At 40.6% G+C, this 25595-nt stretch overlaps 1 protein-coding gene and 1 long non-coding RNA gene across 5 annotated transcripts in view; one reads left to right on the forward strand and one right to left on the reverse strand.

The window, feature by feature from the left end:
* The window catches only part of SPAG1 (sperm associated antigen 1), a 75909-nt gene that overhangs the window by 20053 nt on the left and 30261 nt on the right, over nucleotides 1-25595 (reverse strand). For all 4 annotated transcript variants that reach the window (XM_039464883.2, XM_074386803.1, XM_074386805.1 and 1 more), the window contains 5 exons: nucleotides 23228-23358; nucleotides 19520-19626; nucleotides 16659-16818; nucleotides 5583-5930; nucleotides 5103-5202 (listed from right to left, as the gene is read on the reverse strand). In XM_039464883.2, coding sequence (XP_039320817.1) covers nucleotides 5103-5202; nucleotides 5583-5930; nucleotides 16659-16818; nucleotides 19520-19626; nucleotides 23228-23358 — 846 coding nt within the window. The remainder of the gene's footprint in view (nucleotides 1-5102; nucleotides 5203-5582; nucleotides 5931-16658; nucleotides 16819-19519; nucleotides 19627-23227; nucleotides 23359-25595) is intronic.
* LOC141581436 (uncharacterized) lies at nucleotides 6047-24415 on the forward strand. The gene is made up of 2 exons (XR_012514042.1): nucleotides 6047-6247; nucleotides 23243-24415. It is a non-coding gene; the product is annotated as an uncharacterized LOC141581436 (long non-coding RNA).

Raw genomic sequence — 25595 nt, forward strand, 5'->3', positions numbered from 1 at the left:
ACAGTGCAAACGAAGGAACTCTGAGTCATCTACCACTCAGACCACTCCCACGTCATACAGATACTCAGCTGCACTTGTGGGAGCCCTTCTGGCATATCATAGAAGTTATTCTAGAAAAGCTGTTAAATCTAATCCACTTCACTTCTCTGAAAAAATAACCAATTTCACTATGCCTAGGTGTTAGGATTGTGAGTGATTTTAATGATCATCTTCGTGCTGTCCCAGTTTTTTCTTAAGTTTTCTATAATAGGTTTTTTTTTTTTTAACAGTAAATGTTATTTAAAACATAAAACTAGGCCGGGCGCGGTGGCTCAAGCCTGTAATCCCAGCACTTTGGGAGGCCGAGGCGGGTGAATCACGAGGTCAAGAGATCGAGACCATCCTAGTCAACATGGTGAAACCCTGTCTCTACTAAAAATTCAAAAAGATTAGCTGGGCATGGTGGCACGTGCCTGTAATCCCAGCTACTCAGGAGACTGAGGCAGGAGAATTGCCTGAACCCAGCAGGCAGAGGTGAGCCAAGATCGTGCCATTGCACTCCAGCCTGGGTAACAAGAGCGAAACTCCGTCTCAAAAAAAACAAACAAACAAACAAAAAAAAACCCCAAAAAAACCCATAAAATTAAAATCAAGTAAAAATATTTAAACACTAGACAGTAGCTCCGTGGGTATCAGAATCTGTCACCTGTACCACTGCCTTAAAGTTAGCTTAGTTTATTATTTAGGTAATATTAACTCTATGAGCAGAGAGAGTCAAAACCATGTGACAACCTTCGCTTCACAGAAGACTTCCAATAACCAAGGTGCCATTTATCTATTCAAGATGGCCTTAAGCCAAGCTTGGGATGTAAACTTGATGAGATGATGTATTTAATTTTTAGCACCTTCTAGCCCAGTGAATGCAATATTTTTTTTCTTTAACTACAATCCTGAAAATGAATATGAATTTATGAATGGAAATTCCATTAAGGAAAAAACTACCTATGCATAAAAATAAGCACAGAGAACTTTTGAAGCAGGGCTTACAAAAGCGGCTGTCTATTCAAATTAACACAGTTAAGACCCTAAAGAATCTTCCTATTTCAAGTCTGTGAGAGAGTAGCAAAGATAAGGAAAAGCAGAGAACTGGCCAGGCACCCAGGCTCAAGCCTGTAATCCCAGCACTTTGGGAGGCTGGCAGACCACTTGAGGCCAGGAGTTTAAGACCAGCCTGGCCAACATGGCAAAACTCTGTTTCTACTAAAAAAATGCAAAATATTAGCTGGGTGAGGTGATGCACACCTGTAATCCCAGCTACTTGGGAGGCTGAGGTACAAGAATCACTTGAACCTAGGAGGCAGAGGCTGCAGTAAGCTGAGATCATGCCATTGCACTCCCACCTGGGTGATAAGAGCAAGACTCTCTCAAAGAAAAAAAAAAAAAAAAAAAACAGAATTACTAGGCAACATTCATTTGTTGTATTTAGTCTGTTGAAGCAACCTCAGTGGAAAGTCACCAAAAGATTTTTGGTGTGGGTTAGATAAACCAAAACATTTCTGATAGATGAGAAAAAATTAAGTTTTTTTAGTTTATAAACAATTAGGAGAATTTTAAAAGTTGTAAAATGATGGCTTTCAAACTTAAGCATCATAACTCCTTCTCATGCTTCACCTGGAAGTTTAAAAGACAGCCATGGAGATGCTGTGGTGAGGGTAGAGGCTAGGCTTAGAGATCTTCAAGCTCTTCAAACCTCCCCCCATCCCCACCCCACAATCCCAATGGCCACTCTCCAAACACACGCCTGGAAAACAACCAAGGCTCCTCAGAAGTAAAACATTTAAAATCAAATGGTAGTTTTTCCCAAAATACAACTAAAAATTATTTTCATAGGTTAGATTTTTTTCCCCTTAAATTTTGCATTTTTTTTTTTTTACAGTGTTTGACTCTTGATACCACTTATCTGTTAATAAGAACTTGTGGGCCTGGTGCAGTGGCTCACACCTGTAACCCCAGCATTTTGGGAGGCCAAGGTAGGTGGATCACTTGAGGTCAGGAGTTCAAGACCATCCTGGGCAATACGGTGAAAACCCTTCTCTACAAAAAAATATAAAAAATTAGCTGGGCGTGGTGGTGCATGCCTGTAAGCCCAGCTACTGGGGAGGCTGAGGCAGGAGAATCACTTGAACCCAGGAGGCAGAGGTTGCAGTGAGCCGAGATCGTGCCACTGCACTCCAGCCTGGGGACAGAGCAAGACTCAGGCTCAAATAAAAATAATAATAATAATAAAATAAAAAGGAACTCATGGAATTCTCCAAAGATAATTAACTGAAAACCTAAAAAAATTAACTCCTTTTAATATGTATGCAATCTGTTTGAGGTAAAGTGAAAATATAGTTACTTGAGCTGAAAAAATGTTCACAGAAGCACAGTGTGGCTTCCCTGGCATTAAAACAAGATTGAGAATCACTGCTTTAGAGTAAAATCACCCCCTGCTGGGCCTCATCTCCATTTCTCTTACACTGGGACTGGTAGGCCAGCTATCAAAGAAAATATCTGAGTAGGTCAGTCTCTAAGGAGTCAGCACCGACCAGCAGAGCCAGATTCCTTGCCTAAAAAACAGCTCTTACATTAGCATAACCTACCTAAACCCATACTCACTTCCCTCTCAGTCAGGCCATCTCCTGCCCTCCCCCAGGACAAGCCCTCACTCTAGCCTCCCTGGCTGGAGTCCCATCCTTGACTTCCTCCTGGGCCTACAATGAAACACAGCAAATTTTAGCCAGTAAATTGTTCATCACCTTAGAGGATCTCATGTAAGACAACACAAACCAACTCTTTTGCAGCAGCTCTAACGTTAGGGGTCTCAAGTTTTAACTAAAGTGTCCTGACCTCCCTCACCGTGGAAAGGCCTAAAACAAGTCTGAAGGGTAATGTATTAGAAACAGACACTTGAGTTCTAAGGATGTTGGCTACAAATCACGACCAGCTTGGTATCCAACAACTTCACATGGTCTTGTCTGTTAAGAGCACTAGTAAAAGTCTTTAACAACTGGTTTTCTGGGTAAAGAAAAAGGGTCGGGGGGAAGCCCAGATTTGTGGCATTTGTTTCTTTCATAGTGTAAAATGGTATCCCACCATGACAGATTTCAAAATATCAACTTGACACCAACCAGCTCACAAAATCCTGAAAAATGTGATGATTAGCGAGTGTGATGAGCCAGCACAACTGAGGATGCGGTCTGATGTCAAGCCAAAGAGAATATAAGTATTATTCATCTCAAATTTAAATATGTAAAACTGGCCAAAAATCCAAGTGCCTCAACACCTTCTTTTTAAACTTAGGTACAGATACTAGCAAGCTTTACCCATATCAATAAACTGATACTGCCATGAAAACAATAACAAATTAGTCACCTTATAAACGGAGTGTCCACATAATTTACTGTCCAAACTAGAGTTTCTGAAGATGTTATATGAGATAACAGAAGTAAACCAGGGCTGTGTCAGTCAAAGCAGGACAGGCCTTCTTATTTTTTACATGTACTAATAGCAGCTTCTTGCCAAAGTGCTTCTTATTACTTAATGGTGAGAAACAATGTTTTATTTACGTAGATATTTACCACCCAGGCAGGTAACTTATTGAGTACCATGGGTGACTACTATGCTTCAATGGGGTACAAAGCTGTATAAGAGACATGGTTCCTCAGAGGATACCAGAGGTTGGGGAGGGTAGGGGGAAGGAGGTGGGGGTGATACAGGCAGAGATGTGTTAAAGGATACAAAATTACAGCTAGCTACCTAGAAGGCACATGTTCTAGTATTCTACAGCACTGTAGGATTACTATAGTTAACAATGATACATAGTTTCAAATATATATATACAGGTAGTGCTCGACTTAACTACCACGGTCGGGACCGCAGAACGGTCTTAACACGATTTGGTCGTAAGTTGAGTAGGCTGTATGTACAGTTGAAATGGTGCACGCGGAGATGGTAGTGCTGCCAGAAGCTGGTCTGCACTGTCGTACGCCCAGCTGGGCAACGTTTGCGCTGCCAGACGTGGAGCAGTCGTGGCTAGCGATTGTGGTCGTAAAGTTGAATGGTCATAAGTTGCATAGGTGGTAAGTCGATCAATACCTGTGTGTATATACACACACACATATAGATAGATAGGTAGATAGATAGGTAGGTAGATAGATAGATAGATAGATAGATAGATGTATATATATATATATATATTTGAGACAGAGTCTCTAGTCTGTCGCCCAGACTGGAGTGCAGTGGTGGGATCTCGGCTCACTGCAACCTCTGCCTCCCAGGTTGCTGGGATTATAGACGTGCGCCACCATGCCCGGCTAATTTTTGTATTTTTAGTAGAGATGGGGTTTCACCATGTTGACCAGGCTGGTCTCAAACTGACCTCAAACAATCTGCCCACTTCGGCCTCCCAAAGTGCTGGGATTACAGGCATGAGGCACTGTGTCTGGCCTTAGAGGCGTGACCAGGTGTCTGTGTAGGTGTTACAGACCTGCAGATGACCAGGAAGTCTGGGGCACCCAAGGAGGTAAAGAGAGGGGGAAGCTGAGCAGGAACTTCAGAAGCAAAGATGTACAAAGGGTATTACCACCATTGGGGGCAACATGGGCAAGGGCTCAGAGAACAGGGTGGGCGAGAGTAAGCAAGTGGTCCAGTAGACCAGATGGAAGCAGAAACTTGCTTGGGGGCAGTGTAGTGACAGAGAAGTCTGCAGTTATTTCAAAGCCAATACTGAGCCATTAAAGGCCTGTATGAAACCATCTGAACAAAATAATGTTTCAGGAAAGTTATTCTGATACCACAGAGGATTGGAACCGGTTATTAGGCTTCTCCAGTAGTCTAGGAGTGATACAGAAAGAGCACGAATTAGAGAGGTAGCAGTGGAAATGAAAAAAGTTTGCACAATCTTCTATAACCCTCTTCATATACGTGAGATAATATATGATTTATATGCATCAATCAATTAACATACCATAAAACTCTTAAGAAATTAGACCCTTAGGCAGAAAATGTAGGATCTTGGATATTGCAGTCACCACAATGAAATTATAACAATCTCTTGACAAACCTGAAAACGTGCAGTTTACCTGTTACAATCTTGAATGCAGCCACTGCAGTTTCCTTCTTTGAGGTAACATGCTGCTCTATTTGAATATAAGATACTTAGATCATCTGCACTTTCACTTCCTAAAATCACATTTAATTAAATACAGTTAAAATCCATTAGCAAGATCACAGTTCACCAGAATTAAAAGACGCCCGAGGTCTCCGGTGGCACTGCAGTCCTGCAGACTGATCATGCAGAGCTCCACGGAGCTGCTACCCACAATAGCCAAGGGAAAGCCCGGCGGCAACGGAGGTAAACGTGCCCGGCCAGGCACATGCCCGCATTCCAAGGCGCTGCTCACTGAGGTCAGGTGGCACAGTGCTCTTAGTCACCTGGGAGGAATGCAGCGATGCTGGCGCCTGTCATTCAGGAGACGGCGACGCCTCTCCCTCGGGGCCCTGGGGGTCGGGTGAACCACAGTGCGAGGGGCCCAGGAAGCGGCAGGGTGCGGCGCACCTACCGGCCGGCTCCAGGAGCGCGATTGCCGCGGAATACTTGTGGGCCGCCTCGGCGAACTGCCCGCTTCGGAACAGCTCGTTGCCCTGGCTCTTTAGGCCGGCGGGCGGAGACGCAACGGGGTCCCCCTCGCCCCGCCCGCCGCTCGGATGCTCGTTGGCGCCGCCGCCCGCCACCGCCGAAGCCAACTGCAAGCTCCGCCTGTCTGCGCCGGCCTCCGGGGTCTGGCTCCGCCGCGGCGCGCCCCTGCCCGGCCGCTTGCCGCCTTCAGCTTTGCTGGTCAGCTTCTTCTGGATGTTGCCCATGGCGCACGGCTGGGCTGTATGCGCGGCTCCCACTGGCTCCGCGGGCTCTGTGGGGAAGCGGATGCGGGAAGTGAGGGTTTGCATCACCGGGAGCAGCTGCCGCAGAGGCCGCGGGGGCACCGGGCGCAGAGGGCGGGCTCGCGGGAAGCCGGGTCGGGCGCCGCCCCTGCGGGCGGAGCCGGCGCTGCCCGACCTCTGCGACCCGTCCGCCCGTCTGCGCCCTCCGGCCCCTGCGGCTTCCTGAGGACGCGGCTCCCGGGCTCCGGACAGAAGCCACCGCCGTCTGTAACTGTTTAAGCGCTGAAGGGTCTGTGACGTGAAAACCGGCATCTCATAGCCATCCCCTTGAAGCCCACCTGTCCAGGTAGAGCTTACAAAATACGTACTCTTTTGAATGGAGTTGCAAAAATTTGAATACAATTATAGTACCCAAGGTGGAGATGCCTTTCCTTATTTTAAAAGATTAAGAAAAAAAAGATTTGAAAGAAAAATAAAGTGTAAGTGATTTTTAAGTCATTTTAAAAGTGAATTAGGCCAAAAAGTCACATAAAATAGGCACTTAACTTTTTAAGCTTAAAGGGAGCCTTAAAAGCACAGTAAATTTTCCATCCCAATGCCTTATTTAAACTAAAAATTTCTTTAATTTCGATTAGGAGTTCAGGTATTAATAGCTTTAATAATTGTTGAAACTATTTTTAAATATGAAAATGATATATATATATATATTGCTTGTTTTTTTTTTCAAGCAGGGCTGAAGAAATAATATATTTCATTTATAGTATCTTATCAATATTTAAAACAAAGCAATTAATCATTTTAAAGCACTGTTTAAAAGTACTTAAATACAGAGATTTCCAAGCTTTCTCTTTTAACAAATTCTTATCTGATTCTTAATATTTTCCATTCTCTTTCATGAATGGTAAAGCCAAGATTTTAAGCACAGAGACAGAGGGAACAGAAAAGCACAATTATTTAAGTGAAAATCAGTGACTGAACACCTTAAGCATCAAGTATAAAAACACGTTAATAAATACTGTTTTCTGTACAGCAGAATAACATCCAATTTGGATCACCAGTCAAAAGGGGCTTAATTATTAAAACAATAAAAAGATTTTGCTATAGAGATAAATCTGCATATTAAACCCAGTAGGATTTCTAGAGTAAGGCTCCAGTTTTCATCTGGTTTCTGCTAATCAAGTTCTCAAGCAGACACTGGGTGAAAGCACAAAATTCAGGGTCAGCAGAAACAACGGTCAACTTAGTATTACTTTCCACCGCTTTGCACAATATCCCCACAGGCCCAACCAATACTATCACTAAAGAGATACAGTTCATTTAGAACTTAATATGGGTCACATTCATCCTAATACCAAGTATTATCATTCCCACTTTACAAATGAGGCAACAGAGACACAAAGAAGAAGCTAAAGAATCCACTCAAGTACACAGAGCTAGAAGCCAGCATAACTTGGATTTGTTTTTATTTTTATTTACTTATTTTGAAACAGGTACAGTGGTGCCATCATAGCTCACTGCAGCCTTGACCTCTGGGGCAGGCGATCCTCCCCTTAGCCTCCAGAGTAGCTGGGACTGCAGGTGAGAGCCACCATGCCTGGCTAATTTTTAAAATTTTTTGTACAGATGAGGTGTTGCTATGGTGCCCAGGATGGTCTCAAAATTCTGGTCTCAGGCGATCCTCTCTCTTTGGCCTCCCAAAGTGCTAGGATTGCAGGCATGAGCCACTGTGCCCAGCCATAACCCAGATTTGAACTGAATGCAAAGCATTCTTTCCTTAAGACTGAAATGGCCCTGAACAACTTTGGTAGCCTATGGACAGGTAAACAGAGGCCCAAACATGAAAGACGTGTGAGTTCTGTTGGGTGTTGGGATACCCATGGGACAATGCATGGAGCTGTTCAAGAGGTGGCTCTGCATATAGATCAGAGAGGGGGCCTTATCCAGAGCCAGTGACTTGGGAGTTAGTATATAAAAGTTTGAGTGTGGCACTGACAAGGTGGCCTCTAATCCTAGCACTCTGGGAGATTGAGGTGGGAGGATTACTCGAGGCCACTAATTCGAAACAAGCCTGGCCAACATAGTAGGACTCCATCTCTACAAAAAATAAAGTTTGGATGTGGATGAGATCATTCAAAGGCTCAAAAGGATCCCTGAGATATACTAACACTTAAAGGATGAACAGAGGAGGGATCTACATTGTAGGCAGAGAAATGCCTAGAAATGAGAGAAAAAACCAGGAGTGCATACTGCCTCAGAAATACCACGAGTATTTTGGGAAGGAAGGAGTCAACAATAACAGCTATCAAAGGAATGAATGGCCAACAGTGTAGCCTCAAGTAGGGTAATATGGGTAGTTGACAGATGCAAAAATCCTCAACAAAATACTAGCAAAACAGATTCAACAGCATACTGAATGGATTACACATCATGGCCAAGTGGGATTTATCCCAGGAATACAAAGGTAGATCAGCATTAGAAAATCAATCAATGCCAACATACCTAATTAACAGAAAAAGTATTGCATACATGATCCCACAATTGATACTGAAAAGGCATGACAAAATCTAACATGCTTTCATGATTTAAAAAAAAAAACCACTCAGAAAACTAGGAATAGAAGTGAAATTCCACAACATAATAAGGTATATTTATGAAAAACCCATGGCTAACATCATATTCAAAAATGAAAGTAATGAAAGCTTTCCCCTAAACATCAGCAACAAGATAAGGATGCCCGTTTTCACCATGGCTATTCAATACTGTACTAAAAGTTGTAGAGTGATCAACTAGACAGTCAAATGAAATAAAAAGCATCCAAATTAGAAATAAAGTAAAACTATCTCTATTCACTACATAATCCTATTTATATTTAAAAAAATCCAAAAGAGCCAGGCGCCGTGGCTCACGCCTGTAATCCCAGCACTTTGGGAGGCCGAGGCGGGTGGATCACAAGGTCCAGAGATCGAGACCATCCTGGTCAACATGGTGAAACCCCGTCTCTACTAAAAATACAAAAAATTAGCTGGGCATGGTGGCGCGTGCCTGTAATCCCAGCTACTCAGGAGGCTGAGGCAGGAGAATTGCCAGAACCCAGGAGGCGGAGGTTGCTGTGAGCCGAAATCGCGCCATTACACTCCAGCCTGGGTAACAAGAGCAAAACTCCGTCTCAAAAAAACAAAAACAAAAACAAACAAAAAATCCGAAAGAATCCACCCATCTTGACCACGCCCCACCAAAAACAAACAAACAAAAAAAAAAAAAACTAGAGCAAATAAACCAAATTCAGCTAAGATGTAGGATATAATAGCAACAAGCTGGTGTTTCTATACACCAGCAATGAACAGACCAAAAAGGAAATCAAGGAAATATATCCTGTAATCATGAATAGGAAGACTTTTTGTTTTTAAGGTTAAGATGTAAACACTATTTAAAGCAATCTACAGATGTAACACAATCCTATCAAAACTTTTTTGCAGAAATGGAAAAGACAATCCTTAAATTCATACAAAATTGTAAGAAGTTCAGAATAGCCAAAAAGATCCTGAAAAAATAGAGCAAAATCAAAGGACTCTCTTTTCTTCTTCTTTTTCTGAGACAGGGTCTCGTTCTAGTGATATATTAGTCAGGGTTCTCTAAAGGAACAGAACTAATGAGATGTAAACTACCTTTTATACATATATTATGCATATATTATATATATTAACTTTATAGTTAACTAATATATTAATATGCATAAACTGCCTTTTATATATATTATATATTAACTCTAGTTATATATAGTTAACTAATATATACAGTCACGCAACCATATAACATATATAGTTATATTATTGTCACACAACAACTATATAATATATAGTTAACTATATATAACATATATAGTTAATATATAATAAAGGGAAGTTTATACATATTAATATATTATATATATTTATATAAGATTATATAATAGATATAAAGAATAGTTTTTAAAGTATTAACTTACACAATCATAAGGTCCCACAATAGGCTGTCTAAAAGCTTGAGGAGCAAGGGGAGCCAGTCTGAATCTCAAAACTGAAGAATTTGGAGTCCAATGTTCAAGGGCAGGAAGCACCCAGCACAGGAGAAAGATGCAGGCTGCTGGACCCCTAGAAAGTTTACTGAGGTAGAAGGTCCCTGAATTTTAGTCAGCTTTATTTTCCATCCTCTTGCACACAAATATCTCACCAGTAAGTCCAGTGTGTTTGCTACTTCTTGCTTACTGGATCCAATCAGCATAATGTCATCAATGTAATGGACCAGTGTGATGTCTTGCAGAAGCAAAAAATGATCAAGGTCTCTTCAAATAAGATTATGACACAAAGCTGGAGAGCTGATATATCCCTGAGGTAGGACAGTAAAAGCATATTGCTAGCTTTGCCAGCTGAAGGCAAATTGCTTCTGGTGGGCCTTATGGACATGAATGGAGAAAAAGGCATTTGCAAAGTCAATGGCTGCATACCGGTACAGGTAGATGTGTTAATTTGCTCAAGCAATGAAACCACATCTGGTACAGCAGCTGCAACTGGAGTCACCATTTGGTTAAGCTTACGACAATACACTGTCATTCTCCAATATCCATCTGTCTTCTGCACAGGCCAAATGGGAGAGTTAAATGGGAATGTGGTGGAAAACACCACCCCTGCATCTTTCAAATTCTTTATAGTGGCATTAATCTCCTCAGTTCCTCCAGGGATGTGATGTTGTTTTTGATTTACTATTTTTCTAGGTAGAGGCAGCTCTAATGGCTTCCATTTGGCCTTTTCCACTATAACAGCCCTCAGCTTACCAGTCAGGGAGCCTATGTGGTTGTTCAGCCAGCTGCAAAGTATGTCTATGCCAATTACGCATTCTGGCACTGGGGAAAGGACCACGGGATGAGTACAGGGACCCACTGGTAAAAGACTAAATGCTTGCCCTCTAAGACTGAAAACAAGACACATAAGCCCACTCCAGTGCAATAAAGCAAAAGAGAGGTATTGCTAGCGTATTAGATTAGAAATGAAAAAATAAAACTGACCTTATTTACAAACAACATAATTGTCTATGAAAAAAATTCCAAAGAATCAACAAAAGGATCCTAGAACATATAAGTGAATTAGACAGATTGCAAGATACTAGATCAACATACCAAAAAATCAATTAGGCTGGGTGTGGTGGCTCAGCACTTTGGGAGGCCGAGGCAGGGAGATCACCTGAGGATGGGAATTCAAGACCAGTCTGACTAACATAGAGAAACCACGTCTCTACTAAAAATACAAAATTAGCTGGGCATGGTGGCACATTCCTGTAATCCCAGCTACTCAGGAGGCTGAGGCAGGAGAATCACTTGAACCCAGGAGGCAGGGGTTACAGTGAGCCAAAATCATGCCATTGCACTCCAGCCTGGGCAACAAGAACAAAACTCCATCTAAAAAAAAAAAAAAAATCAATTATATTTCTCTATTCTAGTAATGAACAACTGAATTTTCAATTTTACAAAATTTTTTATAAATATGATTTACAATAACTTCAAAAAGCTAAAATGCTGAAGTATAAATCTTTCAAAGCCTGGGTAATATCTGTATGCTGCAAAACAAAAAACACTAATGAAAGAAATCAAAGACGACATAAATCAGGCATCCCCAAACTACAGCGGCCCCCTGAGGCCATTTATCCAGCCCCCTGCCACACTTGAGGAAGGGGCACCTCTTTCATTGGTGGTCAGTGAGAGGAGCACAGTATGTGGCGGCCCTCCAACGGTCTGAGGGTCAGTGAACTGGCTCCCTGTGTAAAAAGTTTGGGGATGCCTGATAGAGACACATACCATGTTTATGGATTAGAAAATGCAATATAGTCATAATGTCATTTCTCCTCCAAAATGATCTATAAATTCAGTTCCATTTCAATCAAATTCCCAGAATGACTTTTTCCACCTGAGAATTGGAGTCTTGCTGTCACTCACATGGAAATGCAGCAGCATAACCATGGCTAACTGCAGCCTCAAACTCCTGGGTTCAAGCAATCCTCCTGCCTCAGCCTCCGAGTAGCTAGGACTACAAGCATGCACCACCATGCTTGGCTGATTTTTTTGGATGACTTTTTTTAAATATAGAAAACCCAATTGTACTCCTTTGTATTTGCCATAGTACTATTATACTCTGCCACAGATTATTATATAGATATATAGAGGAAAATCCCTTGTATTTTACAATGACTAAAAATACAAGTTTTAGTAATATAACAAAGACTTTTTTTTTTTTTTAACAGAGTTTTGGTCTGTCACCCAGGCCAGAGTACAGTGGTATCATTTTGGGTCACTGCAACCTCCACCTCCTGGTCTCAAGCAATTCTCCTCCCTCAGCCTCCTGAGTAGCTGGTTCTACAGGAGTGTGCCACCATGTCCAGCTAATTTTTGTATTTTTTGTAGAGACAGGGTTTTGCCATGTTGAACTCCTGCACTCAAGCCATCCACCTGCCTTGGTCTCCCAAAGGGCTGGGATTACAGGCCTGAGCCACAGTGCCTGGCCCATACAAAGACTTGTAAAATAGTCACCAAATGTAAGTCATTGTTAAGTAATTTGATGTGATACATAATTGAATATTAAGAAAAATGAGAGGAATGCAGACCATAAAAAGTAAAATATTCAGAACCTATATCCTAGGGCAAAAAAAAAAAAATAGGAAAATATAACAGAAAAAAACTTATTTTAAAGCTACGTGTGGACATGCATAGTGGCTTACGCCTGTAATCCCAGCAATTTGGGGGACTCAGGCAGGAGGATGGGCTTGAGCCCAGGAGTTTGAGAACAGTTTGGGTATCATAGGGAGACTGCATCGCTACAAATAATTTTTAAAATTAGCTGGGCATGGTTGCACACACATGTGTGTCAGGAGACTAAGGCAGGAGAATTGCCTGAGCCGAGGAGGTCAAGGCTACAATGAACCATGATTGCACCACCGCATTCCAGCCTGAGCAGCAGAGTGAAACCCTGTCTCAACAAAATTAAAATGAAAACTATGTGTAAAGGCAAGGGCACTAGAATAGCCAAACAATTTTGAAAAAGAAGAATAAAGCTGAAAAAAATCACACAACCTGAATTTAGACTTAACAGTAAATCTGTGTGAATCAAGACAGTGTGGTACTGACAAAGTGACAGACACATAGGTCAATAGAACAGAATGGGGTCCAGAATTGGATTCTACTTACTGGTTATACAAATGTGATTTTTTTTTTTTTTTTTTTTACAAAGGTACATAGGCAATTCAAAGGAGTAAAGACAGCTTTCAACAAATAGTTTCAGAAAACGGTGGCTCACTTCTGTAATCCTAGTGCTTTGAGAAGTTGAGGCAGGAGGACCCCTTGAGCCCATGAGGTTGAGGCCAGCCTGGGCAACATGGCAAGACCTTATCTCTGCAACAAATAATTTTTGTTTTGTTTTATTTTGTTTTGAGATGGAGTATCTGTTGTCCAGGCAATGCTGCAATCTCGGCTCACTGCAGCCTCTGCCTCCCAGGTTCAAACAATTCTCCTGCCTCAGCCTCCCAAATAGCTAGGACTACAGGTACATGCCACCATGCTCTGCTAATTTTTGTATTTTTAGTAGAGATGGGGTTTCACCATATTGGCCAGGCTAGTCCTGAACTCCTGACCTCAGGTAATCTACCCGCCTCAGTCTCCCAGAATACCCAGCTGCAGGCGTGAGCCACCGCACCCGGCCTGAATAGTTTTTTTGAACTAGCCAGATATGATGGCACTCAGCTATACTCCTAGCTGTTTGGGAGCCTGAGGCAGAGAATCACTTGAGCCCTGGAGATTGAGGCTGCAGTGAGCTATGATCACACCTCTGCACTGTAGCATGAGCAACGGAGCGAGACCCTATCTCTGAAAAAGAAAACTTACAAGAAAATCTGCATGACTTTGACGTAGGCAAAGTGTTCATAGACATAACATCAAAAGCACAGTCCATTTTAAAAATTGGATAAATTAATCTTCTACAAAATGAAAAACCTTTGCTCTGTGAAAGACTGTTAAAAGAATGAAAAAATCTACAGACAAAAATATTCAAATCTCATATATAACAACGACCTTGCATCAAGAATATAAAAAGAATTCTCAGGACTTAACAGTAGGAAAACAACAACCCAATTTTTGAAAATTGGTGGAATAATTTGAAGAGACACTCACTAAAAGCAATATAGAGATGGTAAATGAGCACATAAAAAGATTCTCGGCTAGCACAGTGGCTCACACCTGTAATCCTAGCACTTTGGGAGGCCGAGGCAGGTGTATCACAAGGTCAGGGGTTCAAGACCAACCTGGCCAGCATAGTGAAACCCCATCTTTACTAAAATTACAAAACTTAGCTGGGCATGGTGGCACATGCCTGTAATCCCAGCTATTCAGGAGGCTGAGGCAGGAGAATCGCTTAAACCAGGGAGTGGGAGGTTGCAGTGAGCCGAAATTGGGCCACTGCACTCCAGCCTGGTGACAGAGCGAGACTCTGTCTCAAAAAAAAAAAAAAAAAAAAAAAAGAGAGAGAGAGAGAGAGAGAGAGAGAGAGAGATTGATTCTCATCAGGAAAATGCAAATTAAAACTGATGAGAAACCACTATATACCTAACAGAATGGGCAAAAATGGGGAAAAAATGCCAATATCAAAGCTGGGAAGGATGAGAAGCATCTAGAACTCTCATATGTTATTAATGGCAATGCAAAATGGTATAGCTACTCTGGAAAACAGTCAGGCAATTTCCAATAAATTTAAACATATATGTGCCATATGACCCAGAAGTCCTACTCTTAGGTATTTACCCAGGGCAAATGAAAACATATGTTTACATTACAAAAACCAGCTCATCAATGTTTAGAGCAGTTTTTACTCATAATTACCAAATACTGGAAATAACCTGAATGTCCTTGAATAAATGAATGTATAAACTTTGGTACAACTATTAATGGAATGTTACTCAGCAATAAAAAGGAATGAGCCAATGATACATGCAGCTACATGAATGAATCTTAGTGACAAGCTAAGTGAAGAAAGCTAGACCCAAAAGGTGACATACTTTCTGGTTCCATTTAAATGACATTCTGGAAAAGGTAAAACGGTGGGAACAGAGAAGAGCTGGGATGAAGGAAGGGTTTCACTGAAAGGACAGCAAGAAGGCCTTTTTGGGTGGTAGAACTGTTCTGTATTCTGACTGTGGTGATGGTTACATGAAATTGTACATGTATTAGAACTATAGATTCAAAAGATCCATTTTTACTATACATAAAATTTTTAAATAATTTAAAAATAGTAGGAATGAATATAGTTTATACTTCATCTCACTTCAGATAAGATCTAAAATGATTTCCTTTAACTGTAAGGCATATGGCTAATTATGCTAAGCTAAATATAAACCCTAAGAAGATTTGCTGCCAGATTGTATTTACAATCTGGCTAAAAGGCAAGCCCAAATCCTTGAAAAACTTGTTACCTTAATTTGTCCCTTTTTAATCCTTTTTATATTCTCTCTTCCCTCTCAGCTCTCTGATTGTCTTCCTCTTTCTGGCTCCCTCCTTTTCTGTTCCTTTGTCTTTATTCTATCTTAACTAATTGTATTTTTTTTTTTTTTGAGACGGAGTTTCGCTCTTGTTACCCAGGCTGGAGTGCAATGGCGCGATCTCGGCTCACTGCAACCTCCGCCTCCTGGGTTCAGGCAATTCTCGTGCCTCAGCCTCCTGAGTAGCTGAGATTACAGGCGCGTGCCACCATGCCCAGCTAATTTTTTTGTATTTTTGGTAGAGACGGGGTTTCACCGTGTTGACCAGTATGGTCTCGATCTCTTGACCTCGTGATCCACCCGCCTCGGCCTCCCAAAGTGCTGGGATTACAGGCTTGAGCCACCGCGCCTGGCCAACTAATTGTATTTTAATCTGAAGTGTATACATTATTTGTCGTTGCTAAAAAAAAAATTAACACTTGTTCTTTATTTTTAAAATTGAGTGAACTGAACATTTTGTATCTCTCTCAAAATTAGAACATTCTGTCAAATTACTTACAAGTTGATTTTTGCTTGTGAATGATTTTCAAAATTGATAGAATCTCCCCCCTTCACCCCCCAACTACCAGTTGCTCAGGATTTCTCAAGAAGGAAGAAAAATTTTTTATGTTTCTTGTCAATCAAGGAGGCAAATCTTTCCCCTCAAAGTTGACATAACTTTAGATATTTTATATTATGAAGATGAAGCTTTATCTAGTCTAGATTCTCTTAAAATATTGTTTCAAGTGTGAAATTATACTTCTTTTGTATATAGAAAATATTTTTGAGAGACACACATAGCAATTTTCTAGTAATGCATTCATTTTTGAAATATAAATGGTACTACCCATACCTGTTTTGAAACCAATGTATTTTTTGCAGTGAAGTAGATATATACAAAACAATTATCAAAGAGAGATATTTAAGGTTAACTTGCAAATGATTTGTGTCAATAAACATAGCCTAAACATAGCCATTTACATTTAAAGGATGACCAAGAATTAAGCTGAGCACCAGAAAAAGGTGACAGGTTAAGAAAGAAAATGGTTTTGAGAGATTCTATCAAGCTGCGTTAAGAAAAAGATGAGTGAAGCTGGCTTGTGAATTTACAAGGCAAAGCTAGAAAAGCTTTGGTAGATTATGAATTTCTGTACAAATAGAAAAATTGAGCCAGCTCATCATATAAAAAGGCAGTATTTTAAATAACCTAAATAGAAAAGATATTTTACTCTTATCTCCACTGCCATCTTCATGTTTTCTTTCACTGTTTTTTTCTTCTTCATCTTCAGAGTTTTCTATTTCCTGAATAACCATCCTTTTCCCTTTGGTTTGAGTCTTAGATGCAGCTTCAGAATTCTTCAGATCTCTTTCAACCTCTGACAAGATTTTCTGCAACATAATTAGCATATTAAAGAAAATTTTTTTCTTTAATAATAAATATAACCATTCTTTCAGGTAGAAACATAAAGATGTTGAAAAATGAATAAAACTAATACAAGGCACTTTTTTTGGTAGCCTTTGTCTGATTGTAATCATATATGTCCACTGGGAGGGGAAAAACTTAGTGCAACAAGTATAAAAAATAAAGAAAAAAAATCACCTAAAATCTTACCTCTGAGATACTACTAACATTTTGATAATCATCTTTCTAGATGTTTCTATGCATATATACCCACAGAGATGTTTAGTTTTACACAAATGAAATTATGCTACATATGCTGTTTATTTATTTAAAATATAGACATGAGGTTTTACTATGTTGTCCCGTCTAGTCTCAAACCCCTGGGCTTAAGCAGTCCTCTGCCTCAGCCTCCTGAAGTGCTGGGATTACAGGCATGAACTACCACACCCAGTCCACATTACTGTTTTAGAATAACATTGAAAATTCTGAAATATTTTATTCTGACTCTAATGAAAAATATGTATATCAATCCTTTGTTGGATACACGATTTTCAAATATTTTCTCTGTCTGTGGTCTGTGGCTTGTTTTATTTTTGGAGACAGGGTCTCCCACTGCGCCCCGGCTGGAGTACAAAGGTGCAATGACAGCTCACTGCAGCTTTGACCTCCCAAGCTCAAATTATCTACCCACCCCTGCCTTCTGAGTAGCTAGGACTACAGGCCCACACCACAACGTCTGGCTAACTTCTTAAGTTTTTTGTGGAGATGAAGTTCAGCTGTGTTGCCCAGGCTGTTCGTAATCTCCTGGAATTAAGTGATCTGCCTACCTGAGCCTCCTAAAGTGCTTGGATTACAGGTGTGAGCCACCATGCCTGGCTGTGGCTTGTCTTTTATTCTTCTAATATTGTCTTTGAAAAGCAGATGTTTTAAATTTTGATGAAGTCCAATATATCAACTTTTTCTTTTGTGGATTGTACTTTTCATGTCTCATGTAAGAAATATTTGTCTAAGGTCATACAGATTTTCTCTTGTTTTCTTCTAGAACTTTTCTATTTTATACCTTACATGATTCCTTTTTGAGTTAATCTTTGCATATGGTTAAGATAAAAATGCATTTGGAACCAGGCACAATGGCTCACACCTATAATCCTAGCACTTTGGGAGGTGGCATGCACCCGTGGTCTCAGCTACACAGGAGGCTGAGGTGGCAGGATTGCTTGAGCCTAGGAGTTGGAGGCTGCAGTGAGCCATGTTCCCACAAAACTACATCAGAGCAAGGTCCTGTCTCAAAAATAAATAAGTGAACCTAACCATTACAAAAAGGAAATACTAAGCCAGGCCCTAAATCTAAACCTGAAATGTTGACTTGACAAAAGCAGCTGATATTCTAGGAACATTAGCTGCCACTCAGAGACAGTGGAATAGGTAACCCAATAGGTGTATGTGGAAACTTAGTAACAAATTCTCCATGGGTTTCTCTCATTTCTGACTACACTGCAAACAGAGGCACTAGACCACCTTCTTCCTGGACATCTCTAAGGATGTTTCTTAGCAAACAGAAATGGTATTCATCTGCAGCAGAGAGGACAGGTGTATTGGCTCTCCAGTGTAATAAAGGTGATGCTTTCCAACACAGCAAAGATTGGGCAGGTTTGCTTATAGCCCATCATAAAAGAAGGGGGTTTACTAAATTTTTGTTTGTTTGTTTGAGATGGAGTCTCATTCTGTTGCCCAGGCTGGAGTTCAGTGGTGCTCACTGCAACCTCTGCCTCCCAGGTTCAAGTGATGGCCCTGCCTCAGCCTCCCAAGTAGCTGGGATTGCAGGTGTATGCCACCATGCCCAGCTATTTTTTTTTTTTTTTTTTTTAGTAGAGATGGGGTTTCTACATGTTGGCCAGGCTGGTCTTGAACTCCTGACCTCAGGTGATCTGCCCCACTCAGCCTCCCAAAGTGCTGGGATTACAGGCATGAGCCACCATGCCAGGCTAGTTTCCTAAATTTTTTATTTGTCAGCCATCACATAAACCCACTGAGTGTGCAGCATCCATCTGGACCACTCTATGTCATCCTTGTGGGACTTGGGAGCAAGGGGAACTAACATGAACGTGAAGCTCATCTGCTTGGAGTAACAAAGTCTTTTGTGTTTGACCCAGGATATCTTAAATCCTCTGATAGGCCACCTTGTTCATTTGTAAGCGGGGGAAAATATCAGTTCTTGACACTTACCTCTACTCTTTAGGCCTGAATACAGATCCCCTAAGTGTATAACTGAGTCAGTCTGCTCAGTCAGGTAGCACATGCTATCAATGATGCTATGCTTACCATGCTAGTTACAGAGAATAATGCTCTTCAATGACCACGGAGTTCAGCCCCAAGGTACCTTCTACACCACTCCACATAGCTCAGATAAATTAGCTCAGAGAAAAACATTGTCTACAACACTATAGGAAAGAGAAAAATTGAATATTTGTCCTTCAGAGGAAAGTTTATAGTTTTAGAAAAAAAATTTAAGATCCTGCTTTCTTCCACTTCAAATAGATGTTAACATTTTGGGGAGTCTGGAATATACCTACCTTTTAAAGCTGTGACCTAATCTTCAACATAGTTTGGCAAGATTGATACCACTTTACCATAAATACAGAAACAGCCAACTACAGAATTAGGTGAGAAATCACTTTTTGTACTTACCTTGGCCAAATCATTATCAGGCTCAACATCTAGTACTTTACTCAAATCTTCCATAGCTTCCTGGAGCTTGTTTTGATGTTTATATGTAGTAGCACGACGCAGAAGAGCTGAAATTTTACCAAAATAAAGTTATATTTTTTAGTGTTTGGCATTATGGTTACAACATGTCTTGCAAATGGAAGAATCTGAGTAGTACAGGACAGGATGTAATTATGCAAAGCTCAACTACGCCTCTTTTCATGTTGATACACACATAGGAGATGGCACTGAGGTAAATCAGGCAACTGTCCTCTCTGTAACAAACCTCTGGCCCTCTGGCAGCCCCAGGCCCCGCCAGCTCCTCCAAGGACTGAGAGATTTCATACCTCAACCCTTCACAGGCAACACACTGTGTTGTAATATCGGAAAGATTTTCACTGACAATAATCCTTTCCTTCTTATAATTATGACTAGTATTATTTCACCACTTTTTGAAATCCCTTATCAAAATGTACTATATTGGCCAGGCACAGTGGCTCATGCCTATAATCCCAACAATTTGGGAGCCTGAGGCGGGCAGATCACTTGAGGCCAGGAGTTCAAGACCAGCCTGGCCAACATGGCAAAATCCCATCTCTACTAAAAATACAAAAATATTAGCTGAGCGTGGTGGCACACCCAACTAATCCCAACTACTCAGAAGACTGAGGCAGGAGAATCGTTTGAGCCTGAGAGGCGGAGGTTGCAGTGAGCCAAAATTGTGCCACTGCACTCCAGCCTGGGTGACAGAGCAAGACTTTGTCTCCAAAAAAAAAAAAAAAAAAGTATGTTACTGACCAGCATCTAGCTCAGAATATGGCTCATTAGTAACATCTGTATAGCAATCTCTAAAATGATTAGAAGGAGTTACTTAGCACAGGGAACTGAGAGAAGCCTGATGATTAAGTCAGCTGGGTAAAGAAATTAAGCACTTTGGTAATTCGCATTTGATTTTTTTTGGTAGGTTTTAATGTAAAATTTGACAATTATTTAATACTGACAATGAATGCCTCTCTAGACCCATCATTATCTATTATATAATGAGAACTTTGTGTAATAAGTCATTACTTTGAAAAAGAATCAAGTATGGTAATTCTGAAAAGTGAGAAATTTTATCTGACATATTTTAATATGCTATTTTAAAATGTAAATATAAATTTGACCAATTTGAATTTTAGTCTTTGAGCTATGAAAATTTAAATAAAACATTTTGTTATAAATTTAATCAAAGTTGTAACATTGCACTTTAAATACAATTTACCTATTCTATTGCTACGAAGATTTCTCAAGGGAATTTCCATGCAGAAATATTCATGATATAATGATTATCCTTTTTTAAAACTTTTTATTTTGGATAATTTGAGATTTACAGAAAAGTTGCAGAGATAGTACAAAAAGTTCCTATGTCCCTTAACTCAGCTTTACCTAATGCTAACATCTTCTTTATTTTTATTTTTTAAGACAGAGTCTTGCTCTGTTGCTTAGGCTGGAGTGCAGTGGTGTGATCTTGGCTCACTACAACCTCTGCCTCCCGAGACCAAGCAATTCTCCTGCCTCCGCCTCCCAAGTAGCTGGGACTACAGGTGCCCACCACCATGGCCAGCTAATTTTTTAAAGCTTTTTATTTATTGTGTTTTTTTAAATTTTTTTTTTTTGACATAAAGTCTTGCTCTGTTGCCCAGGCTGGAGTGCAGTGGTGTATGATCTCAGCTCACTGCAACCTCCACCTCCTGGGTTCCAGTAATTCTCCTGCCTCAGCCTCCCAAGTTGCGTTTTTCGTTTCAGAGATGGGGTTTTGACATGTTGGCCAAGCTGGTCTTGCACTCCTGATCTCAAGTGATCCACCCACCTCAGCCTCCCAAAGTGCTGGGATGACAGGCATGAGCCACTGCGCCCAGCCAAAACTGTTGTTAAAATAACAGAGTTAATACATGTAAAGTGCTTGGCACAGGGCCTGGCTGAGCACTGGTATGGGGTTGGCAAAACCTTCAGTGGGCTGCTACCTAAAGCTGGGAGCCCAGCCATACTCTGTGACAGAGACCAGCTTGCATAAAACACAGGCCCAACAGGTCTTTATTGGTAAATGGAGGGCAGTCCATGACAATGACAGTGGCAGCTGATGCACCAGGCTTCCCCTTAGGACTCCATGGCTTCTGCCACCTACACCATGTTTATGGGCACAAAGGGATGCACTGCATGTGAAAAAAGTATTTATATTTTTTTGAATTCATAAATACTTAAATAAATATAATGTGTCTATTATAATGCATGTCATTCCCTCTTGGAATGACTCCTACTTAATAGCAGAAAAGAAGTATAGAGTCTGATTTGCATATTTCAGGCCTGAACTATGACAAAGTGATCAGTCACAGGGACAGGGAGTGAAGGTTTTTGGCAGAAAGACAGTCAGTTTTTGACAAATTTTAGAATTATTAAAATTATTAATTTAAAATAATTAAATCATTTATAGCAGGCCAGGCTTGGTGGCTCACGCCTGTAATCTCAGCACTTTGAGAGGTCGAGGTGGGCAGATCACTTGAGCTCAGGAGTTTGAGACCAGCCTGGGCAACATAGCGAAACCTCGTCTTTACAAGAAATACCAAAAAATTAGCCAGGTGAGGTGACACATGCTTGTAGTCCCAGCTACTTGAGAGGCTGAGGTGGGAGGACCACCTGAGACTGGGAAGCAGAGGTTGCAGTGAGCCAAGATTGCACCACTGCATTCCAGGCTGGGTGAAGGAGTGACACCCTATCTCAAAAAAACAAAAACAGGCCGGGAGCGGTGGCTCACACCTGTAATCTCAGCACTTTGGGAGGACAAGGCAGGTGGATCACCTGAGGTCAGGAGTTCAAGACCAGCCTGGCCAACATGGTGAAACCCTGTCTCTCTACTAAAATACAAAATCTAGTCAGGCGAGGTGTGCACACCTGTAGTCCCAGCTCCTTGGGAGGCTGAGGCAGGAGAGCCACTTGAATGCAGGAGGCAGAGGCTGCAGTGAGCTGAGATCGGGCCGCTGCACTCCAGCCTGGGTGACAAAACGAGAGTCTCAAACACAAACAAACAAACAAAATTATAGATAGCCACCTAGGCAGAAATATCCACAAAGAAACTGGTAGAGGGTTATAGAGGTCTAGTGTATGTTTATTATTTTATTTACAAATACCAGAAAATCTACAATAAATTAAATTTTTTTGGATAAAAAGATTGTTCAAATGCAAGCTTGAGTTTTTTTGTGTTTTTTTTTTGTTTGTTTGTTTTTTGTTTGAGACACAGAGTTTTGCTGTGTTACTCAGGCTGGTCTCAAACCCCTGGGCTCAAGCAGTCACCTCACCTTGGCCTCCCAAAATGCTGGGATTACAGGCATCAATGACTGTGCCTGGCCGAGATACTTCTCTTTTGTTTTATTTTATTTTTGTTGTTGTTTTGTTTTTTGTTTATTGAGATAGTTCTCCTCTAAAATACAAATGTATTTTATTCAATCCTCTAGAATTATTAGCTACTTCAGTACAAAATAATCAGGGATTTGACTTCCAAGTTAAATTTAAAAGCAACTTTATGAAGTTGGTGATTCACATACAGAAATTTCAGTTTATCTGAAATACTTTAATGTAAACATTATAAGTGTCTACAAATGGTCTTTATTAATGCATCCTGCTGCAAATTTAAAAGCATTCTATAATATTTTTTACCCTTTACATTTCCAGGTTCTAACTCCAAGACCTTTTCACAATCCTGAAAAGCACTATTCCAGTTCTGTAATTTGATTTCTGCTTGAGCTCGATTGTTATAGGCAACTACAGTGGGAAGCACTGATATGCTCCTGGAAAAGAAACAGTTATTGGTAACAAGCAAGCCTAAGGTAAATGTAAGAATATAGAGAAACTCAGCTTAAGTTATAAATAAAACCATTATAACCTGTGTATGGGCTGAATTGTATCCCCCAACATTCATAGATTGAAGTCCTAACCCCACAGTATCTCAGAACATGACTGTAGTTGGAGATGGGGTCTTTAGAAAGCAAATAAAGGTCAAATGAAGTCATGAGAGTGAGCCCTGATCCAATAAAACTGGATTCCTTATAAGAAGAAGATATTAGGATACAGACATGTATGGACTGGCTGTGTGAAGTCATGTCGGGAAGATGGCCACCTACAAGCCAAGGAGAGAGACCTTGAAGAAACCAACCCTGCTAGCACCTTGATCTCAAGCTTCCAGCCTCCAGAACTGTGAGAAAGTAAATTTCTCTTGTTTAAGCCACTCAGTCTGTGATACTTTGTTACAGCAACCTTAGCAAATAAATACAGCCTGTCTTATAAAAAATAATAAAATACACTTCTACAAGCATACTACATCAACATTTAAGCAGATGCTTGAATATACAGTTAATAGCCTGAAAAGTAACTCAGGCTTTAGAGGCATTGTGGGAATTTACATAAGCAGAGATCTGGAATCTGACCTTTAGTTACTGGAATAAAAATGAAAGTAGAAAAAGATAAATATCCATAGATTGCCTTTAAAAAAACCCGTTGATGACAGTTAATATCAAATATCAAATACCAAACACATTTTTTGGAGCCAGGCATGGTGGCCCACCCCTGTAATCTTAGTACTTTGGGAGGCCAAGGTGGGAGCATGGTTTGAGGCCAGGGGTTCGAGACCAGCCTGGGCAACATAATGAGATCCTGTCTCTAAAAAAAAATACAAGAGAAAATTATCCAGGTGTGGTGGCTCACACCTGTAGTCCCAGATATTCTCAGGAGACTGAGGTGGGAAGATATCTTGGGCCCAGGAGTTTGACGCTGCAGTGAGCTATGATCACACCACTGCACTCTTGCCTGAGTAACAGAGTGAGACCCTGTCTCAAAAAAAAAAAAGAATCTGCCCCAGGTCAGAAAGTGGTCGTCTGAATTCCTTTAACCATCATACTATGCTGCTTTAATTCTTCAACAATATGACTCCTCAGAAAGAAGAAAAGAGTTTTGTAACCTGTAATAGACAAGAAACTCTCTGGTATAAATCTACAAGAAAAGAAAAGAACAGTTATCAAGGCCAACATCTACCTGCCTGAACAGGGGAGGTTATACTGAATGAGTGATCCATCACATATCCTCTTTAACTCATGTCTTCACTTAAACAGTGAGAAAATTTCTTTAGAGACATCGACAAGATTGGAAAAAAATCTGTCTTATTTCCAAAGGTGGAAAAAAGATTGCACAGAGTTTAGTGCTAAGGTGGCATTAGTGATTCTGTAAGAACAGTTTAGCTGTAACAACATTTTAAAAACCTAGTCTACTTTTCATAGGCTGTTAAGAACTTCAGGAGTTTAAATACATATTCATTGAACATCTACTACGAACCAGGTACTTTGTTGGGCCGTGGGGATACAATGGTGTAAAAATTCTTGACAAATGGGTTCTGCTCTTACAAAGCTCACATTCCAGTTATTATCAAATCACACAAACTTAAATTATACTTCTGACAAGTGCTACAAAAGAGAGGTAAGACTGCTATAAGAGCCTATAAATTGGGAGGTGAGGTGGGTGGGGTAGGAGAGAGATTTGGTTAGAAAGGTCAAGTAAGACTTCTCCAAAGAAGTAAGGTGAAGACTAAGATCAGAAGGATAAATCAGAATTAACTAGATAATGGGAGGAGGGAAGAGCATTTTCTTTTTTTCTTAAATTTTTTTCTTCTCCTTTAAAGGCTAGTCAGGTGAAACAGTGGGAATGGAGAAGGAACAAGGAAATCTGTAACTGGTTGTAATCAATTAGTTGTAAATACCACTGTAATCAGCCCAGCCATGGGAAAAGCATTTTTGATGTACAACCCAGGATGTGCAAAGGCCCTGTGGTAGGAAGGAGCACCACAAGTACCAGAATTAAATCCAGGCAGTCTACAATAGAACCCAAGTTATTCACTTCTATATTATATGGGCCTTCTGTAGAATTCCTATCAGATGGCTTCTATTTTCTCTGCAAAATAAGAAGTTAAGTCCTCTGTGAAAAGCAGGAGTGGAGTGGGAGCTTGAAGGTTTGAGAAAAGTATTGAAAAAAATAAGAG

This window comes from Saimiri boliviensis, chromosome 15 (assembly GCF_048565385.1).
Source record: "Saimiri boliviensis isolate mSaiBol1 chromosome 15, mSaiBol1.pri, whole genome shotgun sequence".
Taxonomy (NCBI): Eukaryota; Metazoa; Chordata; class Mammalia; order Primates; family Cebidae; genus Saimiri; species Saimiri boliviensis.